Here is a 27,691-nt window from a genome sequence, read left to right as displayed (position 1 = left end):
TGACCAAGTTATGACAGGTCAAAGGTCAAATTTGACCTATTTTTAAAAAATCATAATTCCGGTTCAAATTATTGTAGTGAAAAAAATGAAACGGGGAAATTTTCCAAATTATAAGCACTTCTAAGTTAAAATCACAAATCACTTCAAACTAATTTTATGGGGGGTTTCGGACCCCCAAATATGTCAGTTCAAAAGTTGTACGATTTTCCTGCGAAATGAGCCAACCTCCCCTTACTTTACCTCAACATTATTTCGGTAAGTTCAAAATTAGTTCAACATTGCGTTCTCAAGTTCCCAAATTTCGGGCAAAGTTCAAAGTACAAAATTTAAGGTGATTCAATTCAACCATTTAAATTTTGTTTTTTTATTAAACTTTGCCCGAAATTTGGGCATTGGGGGGTATGGCCCTACAGGAAATTGGCTTATAAAAATTTTCAACATCTATTGTTGGTTTTACCATCACACTTCACTTTTCATTACTTTACTATTGGCCCAAGAAAATGTTCAGAATCAACAATTTCCTTGTATATTAGTTTTGAGTGGGCTTGCACAAGTTAACTCACCTTGTTATCTAACAGGTTCGTTATCTCTTTGATAATCTGTCATTATTACAAGCAGATCTCCATCTTATCTCTGTTGGTGCTGTCATCTCAATAAAATCTTATTTTTTTCCAGCCATTGAAAAAGTGCACAACAGAGCAAAAAGCATGGTGTCAGCCAAAGTAAGCTGTCCTCAGTGGATTTTCAAGTACATAAGTGGACCAAAAAGCAACAAATATATGGATCCCAACCTTGATTTGTCTCAGGTTCGTCTTCAAGAATGAATCACCAGACAGTATGAAATTGAGAAATACAGCACATGCTTTCTCAGCATTTCATATAAAACATGTTGAACTTGAAGAGACTGTCCAAAATGTTTCTTAAAAAGTTGTCCTATATCCAAATGATTATACTTTGGTTTCCTAGTGCTTAAGTTGCTGGACTTCCCTCACAGCATATATCAAGAAATATTGCACAGCTAGTCCATCAAAAACCTTCCTAAATAACCGCATCACTAGTTCAGTCAAAATTTGCTGTTTCATGCCTGAGCACTGTCAGAGCACTCCTAATTCTGCCCTCGATTATAATTGCAAACTTGCTCAAATCTTTCCTTACTCTCTCGAAAATATTCTTTAAAAAATCATGCAAAAATATCCAGTAATATTCTCTTCGAAAATTAGGTCATATTACTCACATGTGGCTTTATAACCTCTTGTGGACTTTTCTTTCCTCAACAAAAATAAAATAAGAATTCGCAGCAGAAATTTTGAATCATTACATTCTAGTATGTGATTGGCAGTTTGAGTGGCGATTTATGTTGTATCAAGTGCTTAAGGGCTTTTTTCAGGAATTGATTTAAGAATTTAAAAATTTAGTTTCTTTCCTCTCGTTTGATTACACCGGTCATCATGGGTTCTGTCCGTTGAACTAAACCAATTTTTCTCGATTCCTAGGTGCTAAAGGAACCCGAAAATGGCCATATTGGAGCGGGGCTAAAACTATCAGGGGGGGGGGACTGGCTCCCTGCTTGGAGCGGGTCTAACTCTAAAATTGGGGAGGAGGTTGCAGAGCAGGGTGATGTGGGCTACTCTCACAACCCAACAGCTGAAATGATAATCACACTTTCAGCTCCCGCACAGTGCTGAAAGGATGAAGTCTTTGGGGGCGCCACCAGATAGGGAAGGTGTGCTGAGTCAGACAATGGTAATTACCTTGTGAGAGAATGATGAGACTAGATGTAGTTGGAAGACTAAGGTTTGTTGTCCAGTGCAACAAATAAGTGTGTAGCAAACAAGGCTACAAGTTGGCGGGCGAATTGCTCCGGATTCCCGAACGGCGAATTGGTCAAGCGGGAGAGACTAGTATAACCAAATTGGCAGCGAGATCTGCGCACTGGCTAGAATAACTCTGGGAGGCTGGGAGGCTAACTTGGGTACAGTTTCAGTGGTGGTGCATTAAGCTGTGACCTAAGAGAGACTGATTTCACCCATTTTCCGGAGTTTTCAGCAAACCTCGGATGGAAGAGAGATGGCGTGGGTTCTCACGAGGAAACTCCAAGAAAATAGCCAATGCCAGCGTTTTGGGCTCTGGCCTTATGACACCAAATCGCAGATCCCAGGAACATCACATGCAGGTTGCCAGACTTCGAGCCCTGAAATAGCCAGGTCCGATGATGTTAGTGGAAAAACAGCGATTTCAGTGCCCCCTTCGGCAACCAGCAGATGAGCCGCTGGATTCGGCGCCATATGGCCAAAGGAAGCTGTCTCTCTTAAATTACTGGTCCTCTTGAGCGATCGGCTTGTCCCTCGCATGATAGAGATCGCATATCCGCAACATGATGTCACCATGTCGCACGTGCTCCAGCTCGATCACCCGGGCGACAACCCGACCGCTGGACGCTTTCCTTCTTCAAGGCGCTTCACAGCTGATTCCTACAAGTAAGTTCATTGGAGAGTGCATGCTGAAGCTTTAAGCTCGAGCTTTCACTCTCCGATGAACCTACTTGTTGTTGTGTCTGTTTTTGCGAATGGGGTGATAGTTGTCGCTATCACCATCCATCCGTCACAATATTAACTTCAGGAAAATAGACTGGGCCTCAGGGCGCCGCCATTTTGAATTTTTAAAAATCGAGAAAACTCATGATTAGGTTTTTGCAAATATCTCCTCAGCGGTTCATCTCATGAAAAAAACAATAAAACCAGCGGAAAGAACATCAAATTTCCTACCGAAATCATCCTCCTTTGTTCTTTCTAACTTAATTTTTTGGTCGCGAAATTAACGTTTTCTTCAAAAATTAGCTTTAAAATGGTGCATTATTGCTGATTTTGGGTGAAACTTTGCTTCATATCTCCAGCCACGAATATCTGAGAAAAAATCTGTTATGCTCATTGAAAATAGCATAAAATTTACATTTAGAAACGTATGCCAATAGCTCCTAAACTAGATTTAATCCTGTGAAACAGCAGTTTATCAGCTCCGCTCTTACAGGGGATTTTTTCGACCATTTTCCTTAGAATCACGAAAAGAAGATAACAAAACCCTAAAAACACAACGGGAACTGTGTAAAAAGGTGGCAAAATAGTGCTGGGTCCACACTATTTTGAAAACAAAACCATAAAGTTCCAAAATTTTCAATTGGAGTCAAAAATTGTGAGCTCCAATGGATTACCAGTGCGGCAGTACATAACTGAAGGGGAAGAGCGTTCAGCTCAGTCAATTAGCATCAGAATATTAAGTAGAGGTCACGGCGAGAGATCTACAACTTTGGGTCTTGTCATAGACCTCATCAGTAGATCACACTCGTCAGTGAGATCAAAAGCCAAAAAGTTCAAAAATGTTCAATCAGAGTCAAATATTTTGAGGTCCAATGAGTACCAAACTTGCCGTCTTGCAATACAAAACTTAAACTTCGAACTCGAGCTTTGATGCCGTCTTGGATTTTGCGAGATTTTCAGTTGCGTTCACATGACGAGTGTGATCTTCTGATGAGGTATAAAAAGACCCAAAATAATAGATCTGTCGACGTTACCTCACCTTAATATTCCAATGCCAACTGCCTGAGCTAAACACTCTCCCCCCTCAGTTTTGTACCGATACTCATTGGAGCTCACAATTTTTTACTCTCATTGAAAATTTTTGAACTTTTTGGCTTTGTTCCAACACCCCCCCCCCCCCAAGGGAGGACCCAGCACTATTTTCCCACCTTTTTACATAGTTCAGGTCACATTTTCAGGGTTTTTTTCTCTTTTTTTCGTGATTCTAAGGAAAATGGTCGAAAAAATCCCCTTTAAGAGCGGAGCTAATAAACTGCTGTTTCACAGGATTAAATCTAGTTTAGGAGCTATTGGCATACGTTTCCAAATGTAAATTTTATGCTCTTTTCAATGAGCATAACAGTTTTTTTCTCAGATAATCGTGGCTGGAGGTATGAAGCAAAGTTTCTCCTAAAATCAGCAAAAATGCACCATTTTAAAGCTAATTTTTGAAGAAAACGTTAATTTCACGACCAAAAATTAAGTTAGAAAAAACAAAAGAGGATGATTTCGGTAGGAAATTTTATGTTCTTTCCGCTGGTTTTATTGTTTTTTTCATGAGATGAACCGTTGAGGAGATATTTGCAAAAACCTAATCGTGAGTTTTCTCAATTTTTAAAATTTCAAAATGGCGGCGCCCTGAGGCCCAGCCAATTTTCCTGAAGTTACTATGGCCATTTTCGGGCTTCTTCAGCACCTAGGAATCGAAAAAAATTGGTTTGGTTCGAAGGACAAACCGAAACCCGAAATTTGTTGTGCTGTGTTATCAGTTTCCACAATTGTCAGAACGAAGATTTTAAAATACTGCAGGAGGTGTCGTCAGTTAAGGTAGCCCTTGTTTACTTTCCTCTTGCAAGCGATGGCGATGCAATTGTCCAATAGCAATCGAGGATTAACTGTGGCCTGATCACTAGCGTCGCTATTCCTCGATCCCAACTGGATGTCTGCATTGCGGTCGCTTCCAAATGGAATTTAAACAAGTGCTAACTTAGCTGACGACACCTCTATCACTATCGACTATTGAGGGAACCATAGAATATTCTGGCCAATTTTTAAATGAATATTAAGAACTGTCTCTATTTTTGATGAATGAATGCTGCTACATCAACTAAAGGTAAAAGTTAGTAAACTTTCCTCTCCTGATGTCAGTGAATGTCTCAGTATATTAGATTATTTCTTTTTGGGAGGAAATATGTATACCTCCTCTTTCATTGTACAGGGAGCTTTGTCATGACTAGTATTTCTGATATCACAGGTTCATATGAGTTACACGGAGGATAACAACAAATCTGGCTGGTTGAAATTTGAAGGACCGACAACTCGAATCTCAGAAGTCCAAGTTGCGTTGGATGAATTGGTGACCGAACTGCGGAACAACCTTTGCTACGAGGAGTTCCCTGTGGATGCGAAATATTACAAGCACATCATCGGAAAAGGTGGTTGCAACATCAACCGTGTTCAGGAAGAATATAGCGTTGATATCAATATCTCAGACTCTCACATAATCAGAATTGAAGGAGAAAAACAAGGTGTTGAAGGCGCGAAGAAAGATATTGAAGGCATGGTATGTATTACTTCTCATTTTATTTGAGCAATAAAACCACTCCAAGAATCAGCAAACTAAATGAAATAAGGAGCACCGGAATTAAAAAACTCAAACTCACAATAAATTAAGTTATAACCACTGAGGGTGCTCAAAAACTTCGTGGCCCTAAGAAGGGCCGTTTTAGAGAGAGAAGAGCTGGAACAGGTCTGGGCGTAGCTGGATCAAGCAGGAGCACTAGGCAGAGCCGTGAGGTGTGGTTGTGAGACAGTGTTAACGTATGGTGAAGCTCTGAGCAGGAAGTCGGCCGCTATATGTATAGTGCCGTGCGCTAGGAGTGGGTGCCAATGGGAGGCCAAAGCGGTGAGCGCGGCAGTGCGAGGCGGTGATTGGCGGAGGAAAATGGCGGGAAAGCACAGTGAGCTTGTGTCGCCACACCACCAACGCATTTTGAGGCTCCGCGGCTTCTTCTTCAAGGCAGAACTCCGATTTGTTGTTGTTCCACTCATCTCCTTCATGCTTATCTTCTTATCAGGGCTACCACCTATCACTTGGGCATGCAGTTTTGGAAAAATTCCAAATCAAAATTTACTTACCAACTTCTCTCTATTCTTATACATTTGCATAGCTTCGAAGATGTGAAATTGCCTCCTATTACTGCATCCAATTAGCAGCTTTCCTTGTTCTTCAAACCAATGTCCTATTTCAAAGAACTCCGCACAATCCTTAAGGGGGATTCTGATGAAACTTGTATATGTTGCCCAGCCAGTCATTCTGATCCAAAGCTCCCGTGTGACAAAAGAGATCCCATGTGCAGTTCTCGAGGTACTCGCTATTTTACATGCGTGAAGGGAAGTCCCGCTGGTCGGACCATTTTGCGGCGCTTCTCCTCTTCGCTTCCAGTCCACTCCAGCCCCTCCCTCTCCGCTTCCCCGCCACCCGCACCCGAGGCTCTGCCTCCGACGCTCATGAGGCTTTGCACACCATCACCGGGCCGCGCCGCACGCCGTCGTATCACACAGCTTGATGATGATAGGCACAGCCTCGTGAGTGTCTTGAGTCAGAGCCTCGGGCGGGGGTGGCGGGGAAGCGGAGAGGGAGGGTCTGGAGTGGACTGAAAGAGAAGGGCAGGAGTAGCGCCGCCCAATGGTGGGAATTCCCTTCACACATGTAAAACGGCAAATATCTCGAAAACTGCACAAGGGATCTCTTTCGTTCCCTGAAAGCTTTTGATCAGGATGACTAGCTGAGCAACATATCCAAGTTTCATCAGATTTGATCCTGGGGAGGGGGGAGGAATACACCCTATAAGGATGGTGCGGGGTTCTTTGTGCATTGCTACTGCTGATTTAGTAATTTCCCAATTTCTGATACTTCTTTAGTGTTCACCAATCCTTATTTTCATTTTTCTTCTCGTCTCATCTCAGTGGCGTGCGGTGGGTTCAGTGACAGGGCAAGCTCTAGCGTTCGCCATCCGGGGGGGGGGGGGGGTGGTGGTTAACATAGCCTCTTTCCCTTCCCCCTCCCCCTAGCCTACCTAGAAAATTCTTAAAATTTTACTCTATTTGCTCTATTTTTCGGATGAAATCTGATGGAACGTAACGTATTGAAAAACTGTATTTTTATTTTTTTCTCTCTTATTTATGATTTCGTTTACTCAACTTGTTTCGAATGTTATTGAGCATTGGAGGACGGCTCCTTACTCATAACTCCTAATTTTGCCACTTATTTGAGGTATTATAGTCTTTATTCTACCGCATTTAGAATTTTTTGAGTTACTTAAATTTCCCAAAAAAAGAGGCTTTCTGCATTTAAAACATGATTGAGAATTGTCTAATTCATCACCAATTAGATCCAAGTGAGCGAAATTTTATAGAATAAAGGCATTTGCTCCGGAGGAGCAATTACAACCGCGACGAAAAGAGGGAACAAGATAGCGCATCGGAGGCAGAAGCAGCGCGCTGCGGTGACAAGCCAAGAGGTGGCCAAGAGAAGCGAGCTGCGATCGCGCAGCGAAGGGCTCGGACTCGGAACGTACCGCGCTCCCCGCTTGCCTTGATTCCGCCGCCGAGCAGTGGCGCTCCGCTCAGCTGATCGCAAGCGATTCTCCAGCGCATGAGATTGAGTTGTCCCGTGTTCAGGCCGCGCAGCGCGCTGCGCCACCTCCATCCGCTCTTCTGCTTTCCTACTTTGGTGGCTCTATACGTATTTCTGTCTCCCTTTCTTTCTGTTTTTAATGCAATTTACTTACGGAACGCATTTAATAAATTATATTTACTAAAATGTAAAACATTTAATAGGTGTAATTTTCTGCTTACCTACTTTAGAAATCTTTGAGCAAGCAGTGCTTGCCTTGCTTATCCGGACGGCACGCCACTGTCTCATCTATTTACTGCTTGTCACAGTCTCTACATTATAAACTGTTAATTCCAGCCCTATCTCCTTTTTCAACTTGTCCTGGAGATTGTCTGATTGTTCGTGTCCTCCTGATTGATCGATTGTCAAGGGAGGAAAGGGCACTGAACAGGGGTTTAAAAATCTGCCACCTATTTAGCAAGAAAGTTGAAGATTACGTAGTAGATGCACATATCGCCTCTTCATTCTCACCTATAGAAGAAGAAGACCCGGCGCTCTGCGCCAGTTTCTTCCAGAGAGGGGAGGGAGCTCTGCTCCCTCAGACCCCGCGAGACTCGCGCACGTCTTTTCAGGCGTTCCTCCTTTTCTTTAAGTGACCCGTGCATCCACCGCGAGAAGGAAAGTGTATTTCCAGAAGTGGAAGCAGGAGTCACAGTCCGGGAGCACATGTTCATTTTTGGGGTCCCGTGGGACCGTTAATGATACAAGTTGGCGACATGGCTTGATCTCTTCGTCTTGATGTCCTGAAACAGAATTTTGATGCTGCCAGGCTCAATTTTTCCCGGAACACCCTTAAATTCAAGATGGCGCCCAAAATGGCCGCCACGGGGGTGAAGTGGGTGGAAGTGACTCCCATGGTCGACATGTATGTCGATTTCTATGTATTTTTGGTCGAAAATTTCAAATATATGCTTAAAAATGTACTCCGACTTCTTAAAGACCCTTAAATCCAAGATGGCGGCCAAATTTCCCCTCCTGAAAGTCAAACGGCCACGTGTGCTCCTATATGGCATGTGAGGTATCTTTCATACCATTTTTTGGGCCGTAAAATCGAAAAATGATTTTAAAAAATCCTTTGCGATTCATTTAAGGTCTCAAATTACAAGATGGCGGCCAAAATTGCTGAAATTTTGGAACCAAAAATTCTATAATAGCTTCTCATATCATGTGACGTATCGAACCCCATAGATTTCTGGTCGTAAAATCCAAATCTTGAATTCAAAATTCACCCCGGCCCCCTGGGATGTCCAAAATCCAAGATGGCCGCCGAAATTATCCCTTACAGGATCATACAGTCAGCCTTGACCTTAAAATAGCAAGATATGTATCCATTTACAGGTTTATTGGGTCGCAGAATTCATAAATGAAGGTTAAAGTAACCTTACTTACTTGTTAAAAAACATGTGTCAATAGTTTCAAACTCAATTTAATCCTGTGAAACAGCAATTTATCAGCTCCGCCCTTAAAATGTAATTTTTTCGACCATTTTCCCTAGAATCACGAAAAAAGAGAAAAACCCCTAAAAACGTGACCCGAACTGTGTAAAATGGTGGCAAAATAGTGCTGGGTCCACACTATTTTGAAAACAAAACCAAAAAGTTCCAAAATTTTCAATTGGAGTCAAAAATTTTGAGCTCTAATGGATAACCAGTACGGCAGTACATAACTGAAGAGGAAGAGCGTTCAGCTCAGGCAATTAGCATCAGAATATGAAGAGGAGACCACGGCGAGAGATCTATAATTTTGGGTCTTGTTATGGACCTCCTCAGTAGATTACACTCGTCAGTGAGATCAAAAGCCAAAAACTTCAAAAATTTTCAATCAGAGTAAAAAATTTTGAGGTCCAATGATTACCAGTACGAAACTTGCCGTCTTGTAATACAAAACTTGTACTTCGAACTTGAGCTTTGATGCCGTCTTGTGACGAGTATGATCTACTGATGAGGTATAAAAAGACCCAAAATTATAGATCTCTCGACGTTACCTTACCTTAATATTCCAATGCAAACTATGCTGCCTGAGCTGAACTCTCTCCCCCCTCAGTTCTGTACTGATACTCATTGGAACTCACAATTGTTGACTCTGATCGAAAATTTTTGACCTCTTTGGCTTTGCCCCCCCCCCCCCCCCCCCCAAAGTGTGGACCCAGTACTATTTTGCCACCTTTTTACACAGTTCCCGTTGTGTTTTTAGGGTTTTGTTATCTTCTTTTCGTGATTCTAAGGAAAATGGTCGAAAAAATCCCCTGTAAGAGCGGAGCTGATAAACTGCTGTTTCACAGGATTAAATCTAGTTTAGGAGCTATTGGCATACGTTTCCAAATGTAAATTTTATGCTCTTTTCAATGAGCATGACAGTTTTTTTCTCAGATAATTGTGGCTGGAGGTATGAAGCAAAGTTTCTCCTAAAATCAGCAAAATTACGCCTTTTTAAGCTAATTTTTGAAGAAAACGTTAATTTCACGACCAAAAAATTAAGTTAGAAAAAATAAAAGAGAATGATTTCTATGGGAAATTTTATGCTCTTTCCACTAGTTTTTATGGTTTTTTCGTGAGATGAACCGTTGAGGAGATATTTGCAAATATCTATTCATGAGTTTTCTTAATTTTGCAAAATTCAAAATGGCGGCGCCCTGAGGACCAGCCAATTTTCCTGAAGTTAATATGGCCATTTTCGGGCTTCTGTAGTACCTAGGAATCGAAAAAAATTGGTTTGGTTCGAAGGACGGAACCCATGTTGACCGGTGTTATTGGTGTACAAATAGTTAAAAACTCTAGACAAAATTGTTTAAAAAATAATTTGGTTATGCCTCTCGTTATTGATGGGATGTTCAGAAAAAATTAGTTATCAGACATTTAAAAGATAATATAGTTCAATTTTGAAAGTTCATGTTGCTTAACTGTTTACAAGCCCGGTTTTTTTCTTCTTCTTGCTTTGTTTTTTGTTCCTTTCCTTGGTAACAGCTAATTAGCAATATTCGCGTTACCAAGAATATCTTACATTTCTACGAATAGCTAGGTGCTACAAAATGCAATTGATTGTTTAGTGTTAGTGCTCTTGTTTATGAATGATAAGTTTATTACGAAAGATAAGTTGCAAGGCATCCTGAAAGGATCCTCTTCTAGTATTCTCCTTTGAACTATTTTTCTAATGCCCACTGAAAAGACTGAACCCAGAGAAAAACCAAAAACGCCCTAAATTCTTATCAGAAACCTGTGCTTGCTTCGTTTTTTCCAAAAATGTACACCTTTCATGTGTGTATCATGTCGATTTATAAACCTTTTCTCCTTTTGTTACTTTGTCTGTAAATAAAAACCTCATTTTTATTTCTGCCAAAAAAAAGACAATCCTATCTCGTTTAGTGTAATCTTCCTAAAGCTACATAATCCTTTATTCATTATGATTTGCTATCTTGCCCATTAAATTTATGCTGAAGGGGGGGGGGGGTTCTTAATAGTTCGAAAGGTTGATTTAACCTTCATTTATGAATTCTACGACCCAATAAACCTGTAAATGGATACATATCTTGCTATTCTAAGGTCAAGGCTGACTGTATGATCCTGTAAGAGATAATTTCGGCGGCCATCTTGGATTTTGGACATCCCAGGGGGCCGGGGTGAATTTTGAATTCAAGATTTGGATTCTACGACCAGAAATCTGTGGGGCTCGATACGTCACATGATATGAGAAGCTATTATAGAATTTTTGTATCCAAAATTTCAGCAATTTTGGCCGCCATCTTGTAATTTGAGGCCATAAATGTATCGCAAAGGATTTTTTAAAATCATTTTTCGATTTTACGGCCCAAAAAATGGTATGAAAGATACCTCACATGCCATATAGGAGCACACGTGGCCGTTTGACTTTCAGGAGGGGAAATTTGGCCGCCATCTTGGATTTAAGGGTCTTTAAGAAGTCGGAGTACATTTTTAAGCATATATTTGAAATTTTCGACCAAAAATACATAGAAATCGACATACATGTCGACCATGGGAGTCACTTCCACCCACTTCACCCCCGTGGCGGCCATTTTGGGCGCCATCTTGAATTTAAGGGTGTTCCGGGAAAAATTGAGCCTGGCAGCATCAAAATTCTGTTTCAGGACATCAAGACGAAGAGATCAAGCCATCTCGCCACTTTGTATCATTAACGGTCCCACGGGACTACATGTGCTCCCGGACTATCATGGAATTTACCTATATTTTTTATGACTTTTTTCCAGCCATTTTTTCGAATTTTCAAAATAGTTTATATGGTTAAATGGGTGAAATTTTGTTCAAGGACCCATTTCTTTCTCTTGCCCACTGTGCGACGAACAATTTGTCCAAAATCTTCCCTCCCCTGACCCACTGTACTACGAACAGTTTGTCCTAAAACTTTCCCCCTGATCCACTGTGCGGCCCAGCTCCGGCCGGCTCCCCTCATACCGCGCGCACTCCCGGCCTGTACCTTTCAAAGCTCGCCATTCTGAAACGGCTCGGCCGATTTTGCTTGCTCTAGTTCAACACCAAATCAGTCCTAGGGGAAACTTACCACCCATATATCTGCGTATACCTTTGAGACTTTCCCTATTCATTCACCTAACGATGCCCCATCTGTTCCCAAATTTTCAAGCCCCCCCAAAAATTTTGGGTAGACGCGGCGGGGGGGGGGGGCCCAAAGTTAAAATCCGGCAAAACTTTTGCGAATTTTCTACTCAAAAAACCAAGGAGTTTTGGAATACGCGGTTTAAACGAGCGTATTCAGCGTGACGAGAGCTTTCAGAAAATGTATAACATCATAGGGTTTTGTCAACTTCAGCTCAAGTTATCGCCTCCGAAGCGCCAGAACGCTCAAAAAAGACCCCTTATTTCTTCACGTTTGGGCCGATTTAAAAAAAAAGCCATTTTTTTAATTTGATGAGAAACTGATATGTTGTTCCTGACTCTCTGTAGCCCCTCTAGCTCTTTACCGCATGCCAGGGAATTGTTTTGGTCGCGAGGTATAAGAGCGGAAAGGAGCGATGGTCGGGAAAATTGGCTATTTTAAACTGCGCGCGGCGACGGATCAGAAGACTTGTGGCAACAATGCGATGTCGGCAGAAGAGTGTGATTCGCTGAATTGAGTGGGAGGGGACGTTTTCCTTCCGAGCAACGCCGCGCGCGCAGTTTAAAATAGTCGATTTCCCCGGCCATCGCTCCTTTCCGCTCTTATAACTCGCGACCGAAACATTTCCCCAGCATGCGGTAAAGAGCCAGAGGGGCTACAGAGAGTCAGGAACAACATATCAGTTTTTCATCAAAATAAAAAAATCGCTTTTTTAAATCGGCCCAAACGTGAAAAAATAAGGTGTCTTTTTGAGCTCTTGTTCCAACTGTTCAGTTTAACCGGATGTTGACTGAGATACAGCTCTGTTACACTCAAAGTTAAAAGTTATTTGAACACGCCACCCACCCCCAATTTTAGATTTTTGAACGATTAATTTGAATGATTGAATGATTGAATGATTGAATGATGAATAGGAAAAAAGGTTTGCCTGTCTATAGCATTCACAGTGAAATTAATGTAAAAAATTGTTCATTTCCAGTTCTATGAGTTACTCAGTCAATGTAAAAAGTCAAGAAATTTTGATAATATTGGTTAGGGAAAGTCTGGGAAATTTTTTTCACAAGCCTGTAGACATCGTGTTCAGGCATTCCCTCTCTCTGTTACTCCTAATAACATCAAAAAAGCCCTGTATTGGTATCTCTTTTAATAACAGAACACAGCAAAGAGATTGGCAAAATTTAATCAAGTGTACAATGTTGATCATGAAACAAAATTTCTAAAGAGAATTGTAGACAAATCAGCCATTCAGCAGCCTGTAAATCCTTACGTTTTCTTCTATAAACGTCAGGACACAAAAGAGGGAAGCAAGTTTTGAGTCTAGGCTGAACGGCAACTGCCAAGTGCAGTACAGAATAGTCTTATGTAGCTACAATTTTAGCTGAATCAGTTTCCCATGCCCTTTTGGCTTGTCTGTTCAATGTTAAAATTTAAACTCCTTTCTCTCTCATTTTTTTCTTACCCAGATGGAATATCTTTCCTCCAGTAGAACATTTTTTCCACTGTAAGTTTTCTTTTTCTGCAGATCTTCAAGATCGAAAATGAAGTTGAAGAAGATATGATAATAAGCGCCAAACTCCACAGAGATTTGATAGGAGTTCGCGGAGGGAGTATCAGGGAGTTGAAGGATAAATTTCCGTCAGTCATCATTAATATTCCATCGCAGACGGAGAACTCGGATGTGGTGAAACTACGCGGTCCCAAGGATGATGTCAAGAAGTGCAGGAAAGCCCTCGCAGATGCTGTCAAAGAAATCGAGCGCAAGAACTATTGCAAGGTGGTCACCATCTTCAAAGACTTCCACAAAAACATCATCGGGAAAGGTGGTGCCACCATCAAGAAGATACGTGAAGACACAAATACCAAAATCGATCTGCCTAAAGAGACAGATAAGAGTGATGATATTATCATCAGAGGTGTCAAGGAAGATGTTGAACGAGCAGCTCAGCAAATTTTAGTAAGTCAGCACAACTGCTCCATTAATTGCTTCAAAATCTATTATATGTGATATATTTTTTGCATTGAAAAAATATCTTCACAGCTTTACATGAGCAACTTCACATTATTCAAAAACTTTGTTTGGTTTGCCTCTTTTTAATTTCTCTTTTTTGTCTCTTTGGTAATGATTAAAGATGCACTGTTAAAGTCAACAACTGCCCAACGAAAATTACCCGCTGAGTATTGAGCTCAACGATAGCGCTGGTAAATCATGGTGGATTTACTCGTTTGCCGTGATGGCTGCTCAGCAAACTGCCATAGTTCAGCAAGGTTCTAGCTGTTGCGGACTGCTGCCGAGTTGGCTGGATTGTTGTTCTGCTATTGTTTACATCAATATCTGCCATTTTCTTGCTTTTCTTCGCCACATATTCTTCGCCAGACTAATTTGAAAATGCTTTTAATCGTTGCACTGTGTCAATTTCATAATCATGGATAGTAAAATTTAAATAGAAAAAAATGAAATTGTGAAAAAAGTTCACCCCCAGCTCATCCCAATCCAACGGGAATTTAAAAACGGCACCTCAATTTTCTCATATCTGTTTTTAGCTGACATCGTCGTTGAGATGATATCTATCCTGCCTAGATTCCGCCATTATTGTTGGGCAGAAAAAGTAATTTAACAGTGCACCTTAACATGTTGCCTGCCCTGCTGGTTGTATTGCCCGCCATTAAAGGGTTCTGCAGGCACCATGATGCTGGTCGTTTTGATTCTAATAAAGTCGTTTGCATCGAATGTTCTCCCAAAGGCCAGCAAGAGAGGCACACTGAACTTTCTATTTTGCCTATTTGGGGGGTGGAATGCCGAGGTGCCAGGAGGACCCTGCGAACTGTGGCAGGCAATGTACCAGTGATTTTTCATGACTTTCAATATGGTCTTAGGACACTATACTATGATTGCCCACTTCCAAAACCCTCCTGATAGTCCACGGAGGTCTGCCGTGTCGTTAGGCATCTTCTACCATGTACCTGCTTGAAGTATAAGTACGTTCTTTGCCCCCTCGAAAACTATATCTTTTGTCTCTCTTTTTTTCTTTGTCCTCATTTATTCTACAAATTAGCATCATAACTTCTTTAGACTGATTAAATTATTGAAATTTTAGTTCGTCCGAAAATTCATGAATATTTTTTTTAAATCAAAATTCCATACAAATTTTATTCTTTTGCAAACTTAGCAGTATTTTTCTCATAATGCATTGTAGTGAAAGTGACTAACCTCAAAAACCTACCCAAAGCTTTAGGTTTTAGTTAGCTTTAATATTATAACGGTTATAACGGGTTCGGTTAATATAATAGCTATGTCTAAAGCATGATGTCAAAGAATCCAACAGATCCGAATAAATCTTAAAAAAAGCTTAAATTTTCAAGGATCGCTTGTTTCACTGCGTGGTATATTAATCAATTACCGAACGGCAATCTAATGCCGACAAGTCGATTCTGAATATATTCATCACATATCATGAAGAGATTCACTATAAAGATTCGTGGTCCAAATAAATATAATAAAATGGTATTTATACATAGTATCCGATAGTGGAGAGATAGGCAGTGCAACCACCCAAATGCCGGTGCGGAACGAAGGCTTGAGGGAGAAAATCCTGTGCGGTCCCCGCACCACACTGCGAAGTGGAGGAGAGCGGAGCCCCTCCCTTATGCAGGCTAAAAGATTATAGCTGAATGAAATGACTGAATTTTGTAAAATAATTTACTGATAGAATTTTTTTTCAACATAATTTCTCCCAAATTTCCAACACTCTCTATTGAGCGGCTCTTATGCAAATGTTCAATTTTTCAACAGGCTATCCAAAACGAAATGGCAGCATTTGCCACAGAAGAAGTACCTATTCCAAAAAAAGTGCACACTCTACTGACAGGACCAAAAAAGAGGCTGGTGCAAGCAATCAAAACGGAATGTGGAAGTGTCACAATAAAATTCCCCCCAGCTGAGAGCAAAAGTGATATTGTTACGATTCGCGGATTGGACAAAGAGGATGTGAAACGTGCCAGAGACATGCTCATGGAACTAGCTGCAGAAACAGAACAGGCCAGCTTCACAGCAGAATTGAGAGTGAAGCCAGAACATCATAACTTCATAATCGGGCGCAAAGGCATGAACGTGAAAAGGGTAATAGTTGGATTTTATCTTTGTTCACGATTCATTCATTCGTTCATTCATTCTTTGTCATGTTTTAGGAAACAAGGCTTTGAGTAACTTGAGGTAGGTTAACCTGAGAGGTATACCATCCGTGCAGGAATTTTAAACAAAAATGAGTGTATTGTATTTTTTGGTTAGTTGTTAAAGAAGTATGAATCAAAATTTGAGAAAGAATACCCTTCAGTAGTGTCATGATAAGTATTTGACTGAACAGATTGAAAGTTAGTCACGAATTCAAGAAGATATGTTGTCTTTAAATCTTAGTTTCAAGAATGTAATGTCATCCTAACAGTAGAACAAAGACATACACAGGCAGCTCAAAACGGAGACAAGGAAACAGCAGAAACAAGCTAATATACGTATAATTATTCGGGACGCTTTGGTGTCTTTCGACACAATTATCAACCGCTTAAAACAGTAAGTAAATCTAAAAAGAAATAATAATCACAGGAAACCAGCACTGCGTAAAATGGTGATGGTAAAAGACTGCGACCAGGAGGTTGTCATCCACGTATCGTTAATACAACACAATTAAGGAAGAAATGGTGCTGAGAGCATCAAGTAAAGGATAAGTTGCATGGTGGTTGATAATGGTGTCGTTAGACACTGAAACATCCCGAATAATGTTGTGTATTTAGCCTTGTTTTCGTTTTACTGTTTTCCTAACTTTTGAAAAAATATTAGTCTTCAAATTATAAGAGAAATTTTGATCTGTAAAATTGTATGTTACTCATGACATCACTGAGAGGAAGCAGCATCTAATCCTGGATCTTATTTTTAATGACAAGCAGTGGACCTTAAATGCATATTGTTGGCCATATTTTCTAAATTTCTGCGCAGAGGTAGACCTCTTTACAAAAATCCTTTAGAAGGTTCAATATCCTGGAGGAGCTATCTTCATTTTGTTCCTTTTTCCATAATTTTGTATAGTCCAGTCAATCTAGCATTTTTCTGGGAAAATCTATATATAGATGGTTTTTTTGCGGAAACATGTTGCATTAGGCTACCAGAACAACATATCAAAAGTTTACCAAAATCGGCCGTCCGCTAAGGCCGCCATCTTGAAAAAAGGGGGGGTGGGGGGCCAAAATACGCCGCCGGCGACCGGTTTTTAGCTTATATCTTGAAAAATATCGATCCCACGGAAAAATGTCACGGAACCTCTAGGAAGATCATAAAATTTCCTATTAGAAACACTATACATTTATCAAATTGCGACTTCTAGTTCGTGAGATATGGTGGTAGTTGCCTGCGGCTAGGAAAGTCAAATCTTGCGAGAAATCGCGTTTTTTCAACAAAATCTGTTATTATCTTAAAAACGGCGAGTCTGAGGCAAAAAAGTGTTCTCACCGGAATGAAAGAGCATAAAATTTCCATGCTTAAAATGATTATGAATTCACTAGGGGGTCCGCCCCTGGAGCGCTATGCGGTCCGAACCAACGGTGGCTACTATGCGGTGAGGCTCGGCTTGGCCGCGCCATGAATTGTTGCGGTCCAAGATGAAACGGCTTCACTTTTTTGGTAGATTTACGGCGAGGGTAAGTCATATTATCCATTTAAAAATGTGCTAGTTTCCTTTTATTATGAAACCCCCCCCCCTCCCCCTTTAGGTCATGCATGTTGTATAGTTAATACATGTCAACGGTCGCGCTTGAAGATAATGTTATTATTTTATGCTTTCTTATTCAAATACAATTTGTCAAACAACAAATCTTCTTTTTTCAAAGTAACTAAAAGGTAATGAATTAATACATAATATAAAAAGAGGGAGTTTAAATTCATCCTCTGCTTCCTCTTCGATCAGTGTTTCTGTTTGATCGCTGCATCCCAAGCCGGAACAATGTAGACAAATGTCACTGCATGGTAGACCAGCTCTCTTACAAGAGCAGCAGTTACTACAGCCTTTCGAACATGTACATGAGATGATTTGTAAGAGTTCTTGGGGGGGGGGGGGGGGAGCAGGCGGATTGAGCATAGGCACAAGGAGAAGCCTGAGTTCCGAAAATTTCTGCCCCCATTCCTTGGGATTCCGTTTTCTTCCTCTCCAGAGTTGAACTTGATAATATACACGTAAGAAGTGTTGTTTGCACGCATCTGAAGTTGGAGGCAACGTTTGCAGTTTCACCTCAGTTTTTGGCCTCGCCAAAGCACGATTAAAACGTTGAAATCTGCATTTGTTCAAAGCAGTAACTGATTTTTCAGCACCATACAGCAAAAGAACAAGTTGCCCACCCGCTTGAAAAAGCTCATCTTGAGTGCAGTCGGTTTCATCAAATTTCTCAGCAATACAAGAGACTTCGCCACATTTTTCCAACAGTTTAATAAATTTGCCTTTGCCCTTGCCTAGAAATGCTGAAGTGGTATCACATCCACTGACGGCATGGATAAACAGAATGCTGTTCTTCAAATTTACATTCGATGTCCGCAATTGATTTGAGCTAAAAATTTGGGCTGCATATTTGCCCTTACCTGGTTTGAGTAATAGGACGTCGCTTGATGAAGGCGTCAAAGCTATCATTAGAACAAGGAGGTCGATGTCTTCACCAACGATTAGAGTACCCATATTGAGAGAGTATGGCCACTGGTGTTACCACCTCTGATTGGCTCAGCCATCTTAGGCTGAATGGAGCCCTTAAGACCCAAAAATGGCGGACGCCATAAATTAATGTGATGCAAAATGACTCAAAATGTAGTTTTCTTTGCTTATTGTAACGAGAAATTAACGCAAATGCACTATTGTGATTCTTTACGTATTTGTAAGGCTAATCGTGTGCAATTTTTGAGAAAAATTATCTTAGATGTAGTAAGGTTGGCAGCAAGTGCGGTTGGTGAAAACTGTCAAAAGTTGGCAATGACCCCCCTCCCATCCACAAAAACCAAAACCATGGGGCCCAGTGACCATACTCTCTCAATATAGGTACTCTACCAACGATAACAACTTGTTTCTTCGTTCCTCTCGGCAGACTGATCGCTTCATTTACGATGAGAGTATCCGCATCGTCCTCTGCTTGAGATACTTTAACTTGACTCCCTGTAGTAAAGTGTTTCGATAGCCAGCAAATCAAACGCGCCTCATTCTTTTCATTATAGATAGAAGCAAGTCCTGCCGGCTACGGATAGAGGAGTGTCCTCAGAAAAAATTAAGGCAGGACATTTTTTAAAGCTATAACGTCGTCACCTTTCATCGCTTTTTGTAGAATCTGTTGCGCCTTCTGTTCGTATCCATCAAAAACAATTGAACCTTCAAGACCATAATGCTTTTCAACATATAGGTATTAATTAACGATTCCACCGCTTAAGGTAATAAACGAAGAAATGCTTGTCTTATTCCTATTTCTATATTTTGTATTAATTCATTACCTTTTAGTTACTTTGAAAAAAGAAGATTTGTTGTTTGACAAATTGTATTTGAATAAGAAAGCATAAAATAATAACATTATCTTCAAGCGCGACCGTTGACATGTATTAACTATACAACATGCATGACCTAAAGGGGGAGGGGGGGGGGTTTCATAATAAAAGGAAACTAGCACATTTTTAAATGGATAATATGACTTACCCTCGCGGTAAATCTACCAAAAAAGTGAAGCCGTTTCATCTTGGACCGCAACAATTCATGGCGCGGCCAAGCCGAGCCTCACCGCATAGTAGCCGCCGTTGGTTCGGACCGCATAGCGCTCCGAGGGCGGACCCTCTAGTGAATTCATAATCATTTTAAGCATGGAAATTTTATGCTCTTTCATTCCGGTGAGAACACTTTTTTGCCTCAGACTCGCCGTTTTTAAGATAATAACAGATTTTGTTGAAAAAACGCGATTTCTCGCAAGATTTGACTTTCCTAGCCGCAGGCAACTACCGCCATATCTCACGAACTAGAAGTCGCAATTTGATAAATGTATAGTGTTTCTAATACGAAATTTTATGACCTTTTTAGAGGTTCCGTGACATTTTTCCGTGGGATCGATATTTTTCAAGATATAAGCTAAAAACCGGTCGCCGGCGGCGTATTTTGGCCCCCCGCCCCCCCCTTTTTTCAAGATGGCGGCCTTAGCGGACGGCCGATTTTGGTAAACTTTTGATATGTTGTTCTGGTAGCCTAATGCAACATGTTTCCGCAAAAAAACCTTCTATATATGGATTTTCCCAGATGACCCTTATTTAGAGCTAAATTAACTGGACTAATACGAATGGTGCTTTTGGGTGTAACTCAGATTTAGTAGGGCTTAAAAAGTAATCAGATGTACATCTGCATATCAAGAGGCAGAGTTTGTGCGTTCCTGATAAGCCCCTGATAATCTTTGAAAAATAGGCTGAAATTGGTTGGCGAGTGTTAAAAGAGGTTGTTCCAAAAACGCCAATCTTGGCCCACCCCTGGATTTGGCTCAAATTTTACTCAGATATACTGAGTGTCCCTAATGCTTGAGCAAAATTTCTGCCCCCTCGGATAATTAGGGGGCAGGGGGGCAATGTTGCAATTTTTCAAAACTTTAAAAATCGATTTCTTGCAAACGGTTTGAGTGTAAGTGTTGCGGTTTGCGCTAAAAAATGTCAAAAAATATTCGCTACAAGAATGTCAATGCTGTTGCCCAGTCATTTAATTTATCGCAGTCATAAATCAATTTTTTTTATTTTGACGGTTCGACTTTCCTTCCTTTTTCGTCTCTCCTCTCCCAGCAATCGTTGCTACATGAATAAAAACCGATTGAGGTAATTTTCCATAAAAGTCTGCATCTGCAACATTTTATTTGACCTCGGGAAAACGATTTGTTCTTGGGTTTCAGCGATTTTTCTACGCGTTCCCAGTTACGCGCGGGCAGCATATCGGCGGTGCTCCATCCCGCGCGGGCGAAGCAGAGGTTGTTTCACCGCTAGGGCCTTATATTCATGCTGTAGGCTGTAGTTATCGATATTATCTCCCTCCCCTCCAATTTATACTTTTTTATACTTCGTTTTACTGGGTGTCCCAGACCACCCGTACCAGGTATTTTTCTCGGATGGTTTAGCCAGCACGAACTTGGGGACTGCGAGGTTGAATAGGGAATTGACCCATAGGAATCTGAATTTCATGGTCCCAAAACCCCCCATGCCCCCCTTGCACTGTGGGCCAGGGAGGCCCGTTTTACGCGAAAAATACCGTTTTTGAGAGTGTCCAGTATTGTATTGATGATGAGGAATTCGTTAAAGTGCCTCTCTAAGGGATGAGGATTCATCAAAATTTCATCGAATAATCGCCCAGCAGCGATGTATGGGAGGGGGAACATGGGTACCTCTCACACTGCGCGTATAATGTATAGAAGCGCGTCCTGAACTGCAACCGTGTAAGGCCTTATCACGGCTCAGCGGTTGCGCAGGATGAAACTTTGTTCACGAGGACTTCTTCTCCTAAGAAAGAGCTTTCATTTGATGTATGCACTTTTTCCATTGCGCACTTTTCACTGTCCAAAAAGCGTTTTAGAAAATGTACCTTATAAATCTTAAAAATTCCATCGAAATAGCTTCCTGCAATTTTTTCTTTAAGTTTCTTTATAATTTTAAGGCCAGATACTTTTTCTTAAAATCCTCAACATTCATTTGCACCACAGTTTAGCTGCGGGAAACTGCGAGAAACCCATTTTTTAAATTTTTTTTTTAAAAAAAAGTCGACTCATCAAAAATAGGATTAAGTTCATGTTTCACATATATGATCTTAAATATCGTACAGTAAATACATTTTTCCGAGTGAATAGTAATAATATTATTAAATTGAGTTGCTACGCTTCTGAGGGTGCGCACTTTTTCCATGGTTGCCACATTTTTTTGTATTTTATAAGTGCAAAAAAGGTTCTTAGATGAGACGGCATTATAAATCTGTCCGTCATTCTGTCTTCCATATTTTTCTTCTTTTCTGTAAGTGAAATTCTTAAAACTACCATACGGGTATTATATGTGAAGCAGCAGGACAAAATGCGCCTTTAAATGAAAACTGAAATTGTTTAGTACATCAGAAAACAGTTCGAGGGTAAAAAAAACCCCACACTACTTTAGTTTTCAATGATGATAATTCCTTATGTAATATTCTGAAGGGCATTGGGTCAATCTTTCAAGCCATGATTTGCGTTATTAATAATGTAAGCGTTTAAGGTGGATCGTCTCTCAAGATACGCAATAGTGCAGACAAACTGTAATTGCTATTTACTTGGAAACCTTGTTTTTCTCCCTCGGGCTTTTAAATGCTGCAAAGTGGTGAAACTGAGGAATTTTTCAGTTATATGTTTGTTCCAACTAATGCAGAACTAACCCTTCTTTAAGGCAAATTTCCTCCTGCTGCTTCACTTATGACGTTAGGTTTCCTAAATGTAATTGTGTCCTTTCACATACACGATCACAGCAACTCGCCTACGGTTTCGTGCTTCTCAAATGTATTGACGATTTCAGTCGCACTAGAAGCTGCTATTGTTGACTAGCTCAATCGATGGCAAGTCCGTGGATATTTGAATTCAGATCTGATTTAATATGAAACTTTTTTTTTTCTTTTTCCTTTTTTACATTATTATTTAAATTTCTGAATTTTGAGCTTAGCCGATAATTGGTAAATGTTTGGGCGGAATTTATTATAGTCAAAGAATGTTGCACCAAATGCTAGAGTGGTAAAAAGATACTGTTCAGCTGACCGTCATTTCCAATAAACGTTGTAAGCAAACGTTGTCCATTCTCATGCCTAGCGCCTCTAAAGAAAATTCATAGAATGCTTCTTTAATCCTCTAACATGATACTTGCAACAGTAAAACTTAGAACCGTTAAACCATGCAGAGCATTACTTTGCAAAATTATTCTTTTCATTTAAACATGGTAACCCACTAGAGCCAATAATACGCGGAGACAATAACAAAAAAAAAAAAAAAAAAAAAAAAATAATAATTAACATATAAAGCGTTCCTCTATGAACATTCTCGTCTTTTATTCTTCTAATTTTAACAATATTAGATCGTTTTTTAGACTCTTCTTGGTCACTTCCATGTTCTCAATTTTGTTTTTGAAAGTTTCTTCAGCGTTAAAATGGTTTCCAATCCCAGAGCGATTGATCGGAAAAAGGAATCATCACTGGACTAGCTTAAATCCTCATAACATACTTTTCTTGTAATTTTTGAACATATCTGATATCAAATTTGAGTTTAGCGACCCAAAAAACCTCCGGAAGGCAAAACTTAGTGATTTTCGTTCGAATTCAGCCGAGATATCAATTATTCTCGCGCAACCGGCACCTCTGGCCCACAGTGCCTTGGGAGGTAAAGAGGGGGTCACAATCCCAAAAGTCGGCAGACATTGTGCCTCCCCTTTTTACCGCAAAGGGCCGCCAGGGGGGCTGCAGGACCATGAAAATCGGATTTGTGGGGTCGATTACCCAGGAAATCGTATTTTTCAGGCGAATCTACGTCAATTTTTGACCAAAGAGGAATTATGGAGGGAGTCGCTGTCCCTGCCTTTAAGAGATCATTTTTGGGCGTTAAGTGGTCCGATTTTGAATTCTTAGGCGTCAATTTTACGTGACATTTTTCGTCTTATTTCAATTTTAATGCAATCAAATCGCAATTCTTTCCCAGAAAATTCCTTCTTCGATCGGACCTGTGATGATTCATTGTAGAAATAGCTTTGAACTGATTAATGATAAGTGAAACCATTAGTTTCAATTATTGATGAATCAGAGATCAAAGTATAAATGTGAAGCTGCTAGAGCAGTAATTTTATCAGACAAGAGTGGCCGTCTAAATGCAAAACTCACTTAAGACAGATCTCAGAAACTTTGCATCACCGCAAGGAGATATTAACTGAATATCTATGCACCAAATTATTTACGCAACTAGGAGAATTTCTTTGGTAAATTATTGCGCTTAAGAGAAAGTCCTGACTGTAGAGAAAAAGAAATAACACCTGTACCGAGAGCGTAACTGTGTATATGCACTAGAGTGGTCACTTACAAAGAGCATACACGAACAAACACTTATGACAAACATTGAACATGAGAGCAGAACTGGATTAAGTAACTGTAGTCTCTAATTTAGTTCTAAACTGCGAATTTGAAGAACCATAAGACACACCTCAGATGTGTAATCACTTGGTTCGGGGCAAAGGAACCTCGAACTACATGAGATCATATCGGAGAAGTTTGAGAGGTCAAAAGGCTGTAATGCTAAATAATTGGTGAACTTCTAACTCTTGAATGAATTCAGGACCACATACTTAAGACAAAGAAACTGCAAAACTTTTGATTTGAGGCGAAAATGAAAAGAGAATGGTCAAAAAGAAGAATGTCTGGGTTTGGACATTGGACTTGTAAAACTGATATTCAGAATGCACTTTAAAATGAGCCGATAGGCCGTGGCTTTAGGTTGTAAAATACGATGAATATTGTTGCCAAATGCTTGGTTAAAGTCGAAAATGGATTTAAATGAATTAAAAGTAAGACATTTCGAGTTATCAATCTTCGTTTGTTAACGACCCACGCGCGGCAGAGGCATGTAGAGGTACCTCGCCGGCTCGCTAGGTTAAAAGTGTGGCCATCGCCGGACGGATAAAATGGGCGCCATTTTGAGATGGCCCAGGCGGCGCGTGTTTAAATGGGAGCTCAAAATACGGACTTTTGAACTCGTATTTCGTGGGTTAATATTGCTCAAAAAATCGGGGAAAATTCCTGTGAACTGTGTGCACTCTCTAGTTTCCAAAACTGCAGGAATTACGAATTACTGAACAAGCTCATTGTGTATTGTAAAAGCTTTGCTGGATCGAAGTGTATTCAAAATTCAATGTATAAATGTCTCCGATATGCGATACATCGATTCCTTTGTATTTTGATCTGTTGAATTCAAATATGATCTCAGCTTTTTCCGATCACCCATCATTTTTCCAGAGAAGTCGCTTTTCCTAAGAAAACGCTCTTTTCAGATATTTTTGCGATAATTTTTCTGCTCTAAGGAGTTTCAGAAATTTTCCAAGATCCTCTAAAGGTCTCTCTTGCTGTATTAAGAGGCACTGAACTCGAATCTGATCTCCACTCATCTTTGACAACCCCCCCGTTTTCTACAAGGTCCGATTTTTCCAGGCCAAAAGCTTTTCCGGACTGTTCCCACTTCCAGGGAAATTCAAAACATTTTCTGCATGTGTGATACATCGATTATCATGTAATTTGAGCCAAAAAACCGGAACATGACCTTAGAAACTCGTTATCACCCATCGGAGAATGTCTGAAACTCCTTAGAGCAGAAGAATTATCGCAAAAATATCTGAAAAGAGCGTTTTCTTAGGAAAAGCGACTTTTCCGGAAAAATGCTGGATGATCGGAAAAAGCTGAGATCATATTTGAATTCAACAGATCAATATACAAAGGAATCGATGTATCGCATATCGGATACATTTATACATTGAATTTTGAATACTCTTCGATCCGGCAAAGCTTTTACAATACACAATTTTAGGCTCAGAAAACTTAGCTTTACTGGAAATCTGAAGTGTGATAGAAAGAAACCGAGGTCATATTCGGATTTCGCAGCTCAAAATACATAAGTAACATACTGCCGCAGGTCCAGGAAAATTTATAAAAAGAAATTGCCCGCACGACAAATATACGTCGGATTTGCTCATTTTCCCGGGAAAAAGTTACGTTCCCGGAAAACTGAGAGGTGAACGGGAAAAATTAAGGTCATTTCTGGACTCATCAGTTAAAAAGACATCGGCCTAATTGAATCTCGTAGCTACGAAAAATTTTACCTACACTCTGCAGGGGATAACAGTCGGAAAAACACCGAAAATGTCCAAAAATGGTCATTTTTCCGAGTAAAATTGGCCTTTCCGGAAAATTGGAGGGTGATGGAAAAAAACGGAGGTCATATTCGAATTCAGCGCCTTAAAATGCACAAAGATCACTCAATGTCGTCCAGGAGAAATTTTTTATTTTGGTTCGTTGTACAGTATAATGAGGCATATAACGAAAGATGGACATTAGCGGTTTTTCGCATGATTCGGGCCACGGCCCTCCCTAGGGTGCGTCAAAAAAAATGAAAGTCTGAAATGTTCCGCTCCTCAGGCGGCAATCGATGACGTTTGGTAAAAAAACATGTTTGCCAAAATTTGGGCCCATTTCAACCATTTTAAATGGTGCCAAAGGTCGGTTTTGTGATGAAATTATGATATTTAGGTTTAAACCTCGATTTTGGACAAAAAACTCGATTTTACGCTGAAATCGTGCGTTTACGAGAAAAATGCCAAAGAACTCAAGTTTTAGAGGATGAAATTTTACTCTAGGAAAACGTCTTTGTTAACGATAAAAATCAAAAACTAGAAAAACTCACCTCTGTATTTATTTGTTTGGTCTTCGGAATTTCCAAGGTCTTACAAAGTAGCGGTTTAAAAGACTCATTCTTCACGAAAATAAGTCGGAAGAGGGTAAAAATGAACTGTAGGCAAGTGTTGAGGATGCAAATGTCATCAGAACTTCCTCAGTCTCAAAAAGAGTTCCAACTATTTTGCACAATCCTCCAAAAAGTATACGGCTCGAGAAGCAGGATCGTGCTATAATAGTAAGGGAGAAGTGCGGTGTGACCGGGAAAAATTGCGTAACGAACTTTCCCTATGTAATCGTCATCAGTAGGTTCCCCTGAACAACTTCCTAAAAGTTAAAAATGGTCCGACCCCGGGACACCCCTCAAAGTACTTAAAATCAAAAATGGCAGCTGTAATTAGGGGGTCCGGGAAATCGGTACTTTAAAATGCTCAGTCCGTCTCATGTTAGATATCATGTCCTATGTAATTTTGATCGTAGATTTCATAAATGAACTCCATAAGGCCCCCCTGGTCAAAGGGGGCGCTCCAAATCAAAGATTGCAGCCAAATGTGAAGGGAAGGAGGTTGCATTTTCTTAAATAGTCACCGACGGAACAAGGAAAGTGAAGTGTCTCTATTTTCCTTGTTTATATTGTTCCTTCAATGATTATTCAAGAAAATGCAACCTCCTGCCTTTCACATTTGGCTGCCATCTTTGATTTGGAGCGCCCCCTTTGACCAGGGGGGGCCTTGTGTAGTTCATTTATGAAATCTACGATCAAAATTACATAGGAAATGATATCTAACATGAGACAGACTGAGCATTTTAAAGTACCGATTTCCCGGACCCCCTAATTACGGCTGCCATTTTTGGCAGCTGTACCATAGGCATAGGTTGGTTATAGCTGTTTTAATTATGAAATTATGGGCCGGAAAATAGCCATGGCCGATTCTAATTTTTGTTATTTTATTTATGGTTAATTTGCTCCAATTGAGTTTTTGAAACCAGGGTTTTTGTTTTAATTTTAGGTTGAATTTGGTGGAGTCTTTTACCTTTAAAATTTGATGTATGGTCCCATTCCTTTTGATAATCTATGAGTAATTCTTTTTTGTATCGGGGGAGAAAGTTATTTAAGGGAATGGGGGTGTTTGTTTACCCAGAGCTAATTCTAAGTTATTACATAATGTATCCACTTTTTCGTTGCCGTCAATGCCAGTATGTGATGGGATCCATAAGAATTTTATTTTAGTTTCTGGGTAGTTTCGGATTTCGAGTTCTTTAAGTATATTGATGATTATGTAGTTTTCAGGGAAGTTGTAAGGGTTTGATATGGCGTCGGCACAACTTTTAGAATCAGTAATTATCAGGAGGTTATTTTTTATTTGGGTTGTTTAATATGGTTCATAACTTGG

General features: G+C 40.2%; 1 protein-coding gene across 2 annotated transcripts in view; it reads left to right on the top strand.

Annotated features, from left to right (window-relative positions):
• Dp1 (satellite-binding protein 1 Dp1) overlaps positions 1-27,691 on the top strand; it is a 128,449-nt gene that overhangs the window by 60,726 nt on the left and 40,032 nt on the right. For both annotated transcript variants that reach the window (XM_019040408.2, XM_072300211.1), the window contains exons 7-10: positions 676-806; positions 4,828-5,136; positions 13,361-13,792; positions 15,629-15,955. In XM_019040408.2, coding sequence (XP_018895953.2) covers positions 676-806; positions 4,828-5,136; positions 13,361-13,792; positions 15,629-15,955 — 1,199 coding nt within the window. The remainder of the gene's footprint in view (positions 1-675; positions 807-4,827; positions 5,137-13,360; positions 13,793-15,628; positions 15,956-27,691) is intronic.

The sequence above is a fragment of the Bemisia tabaci genome, chromosome 1 (assembly GCF_918797505.1).
Source record: "Bemisia tabaci chromosome 1, PGI_BMITA_v3".
NCBI classification, from domain to species: Eukaryota; Metazoa; Arthropoda; class Insecta; order Hemiptera; family Aleyrodidae; genus Bemisia; species Bemisia tabaci.
Note: the sequence above shows the minus strand (reverse complement) of the source record. Positions and strands in the feature narration are given on the sequence as shown.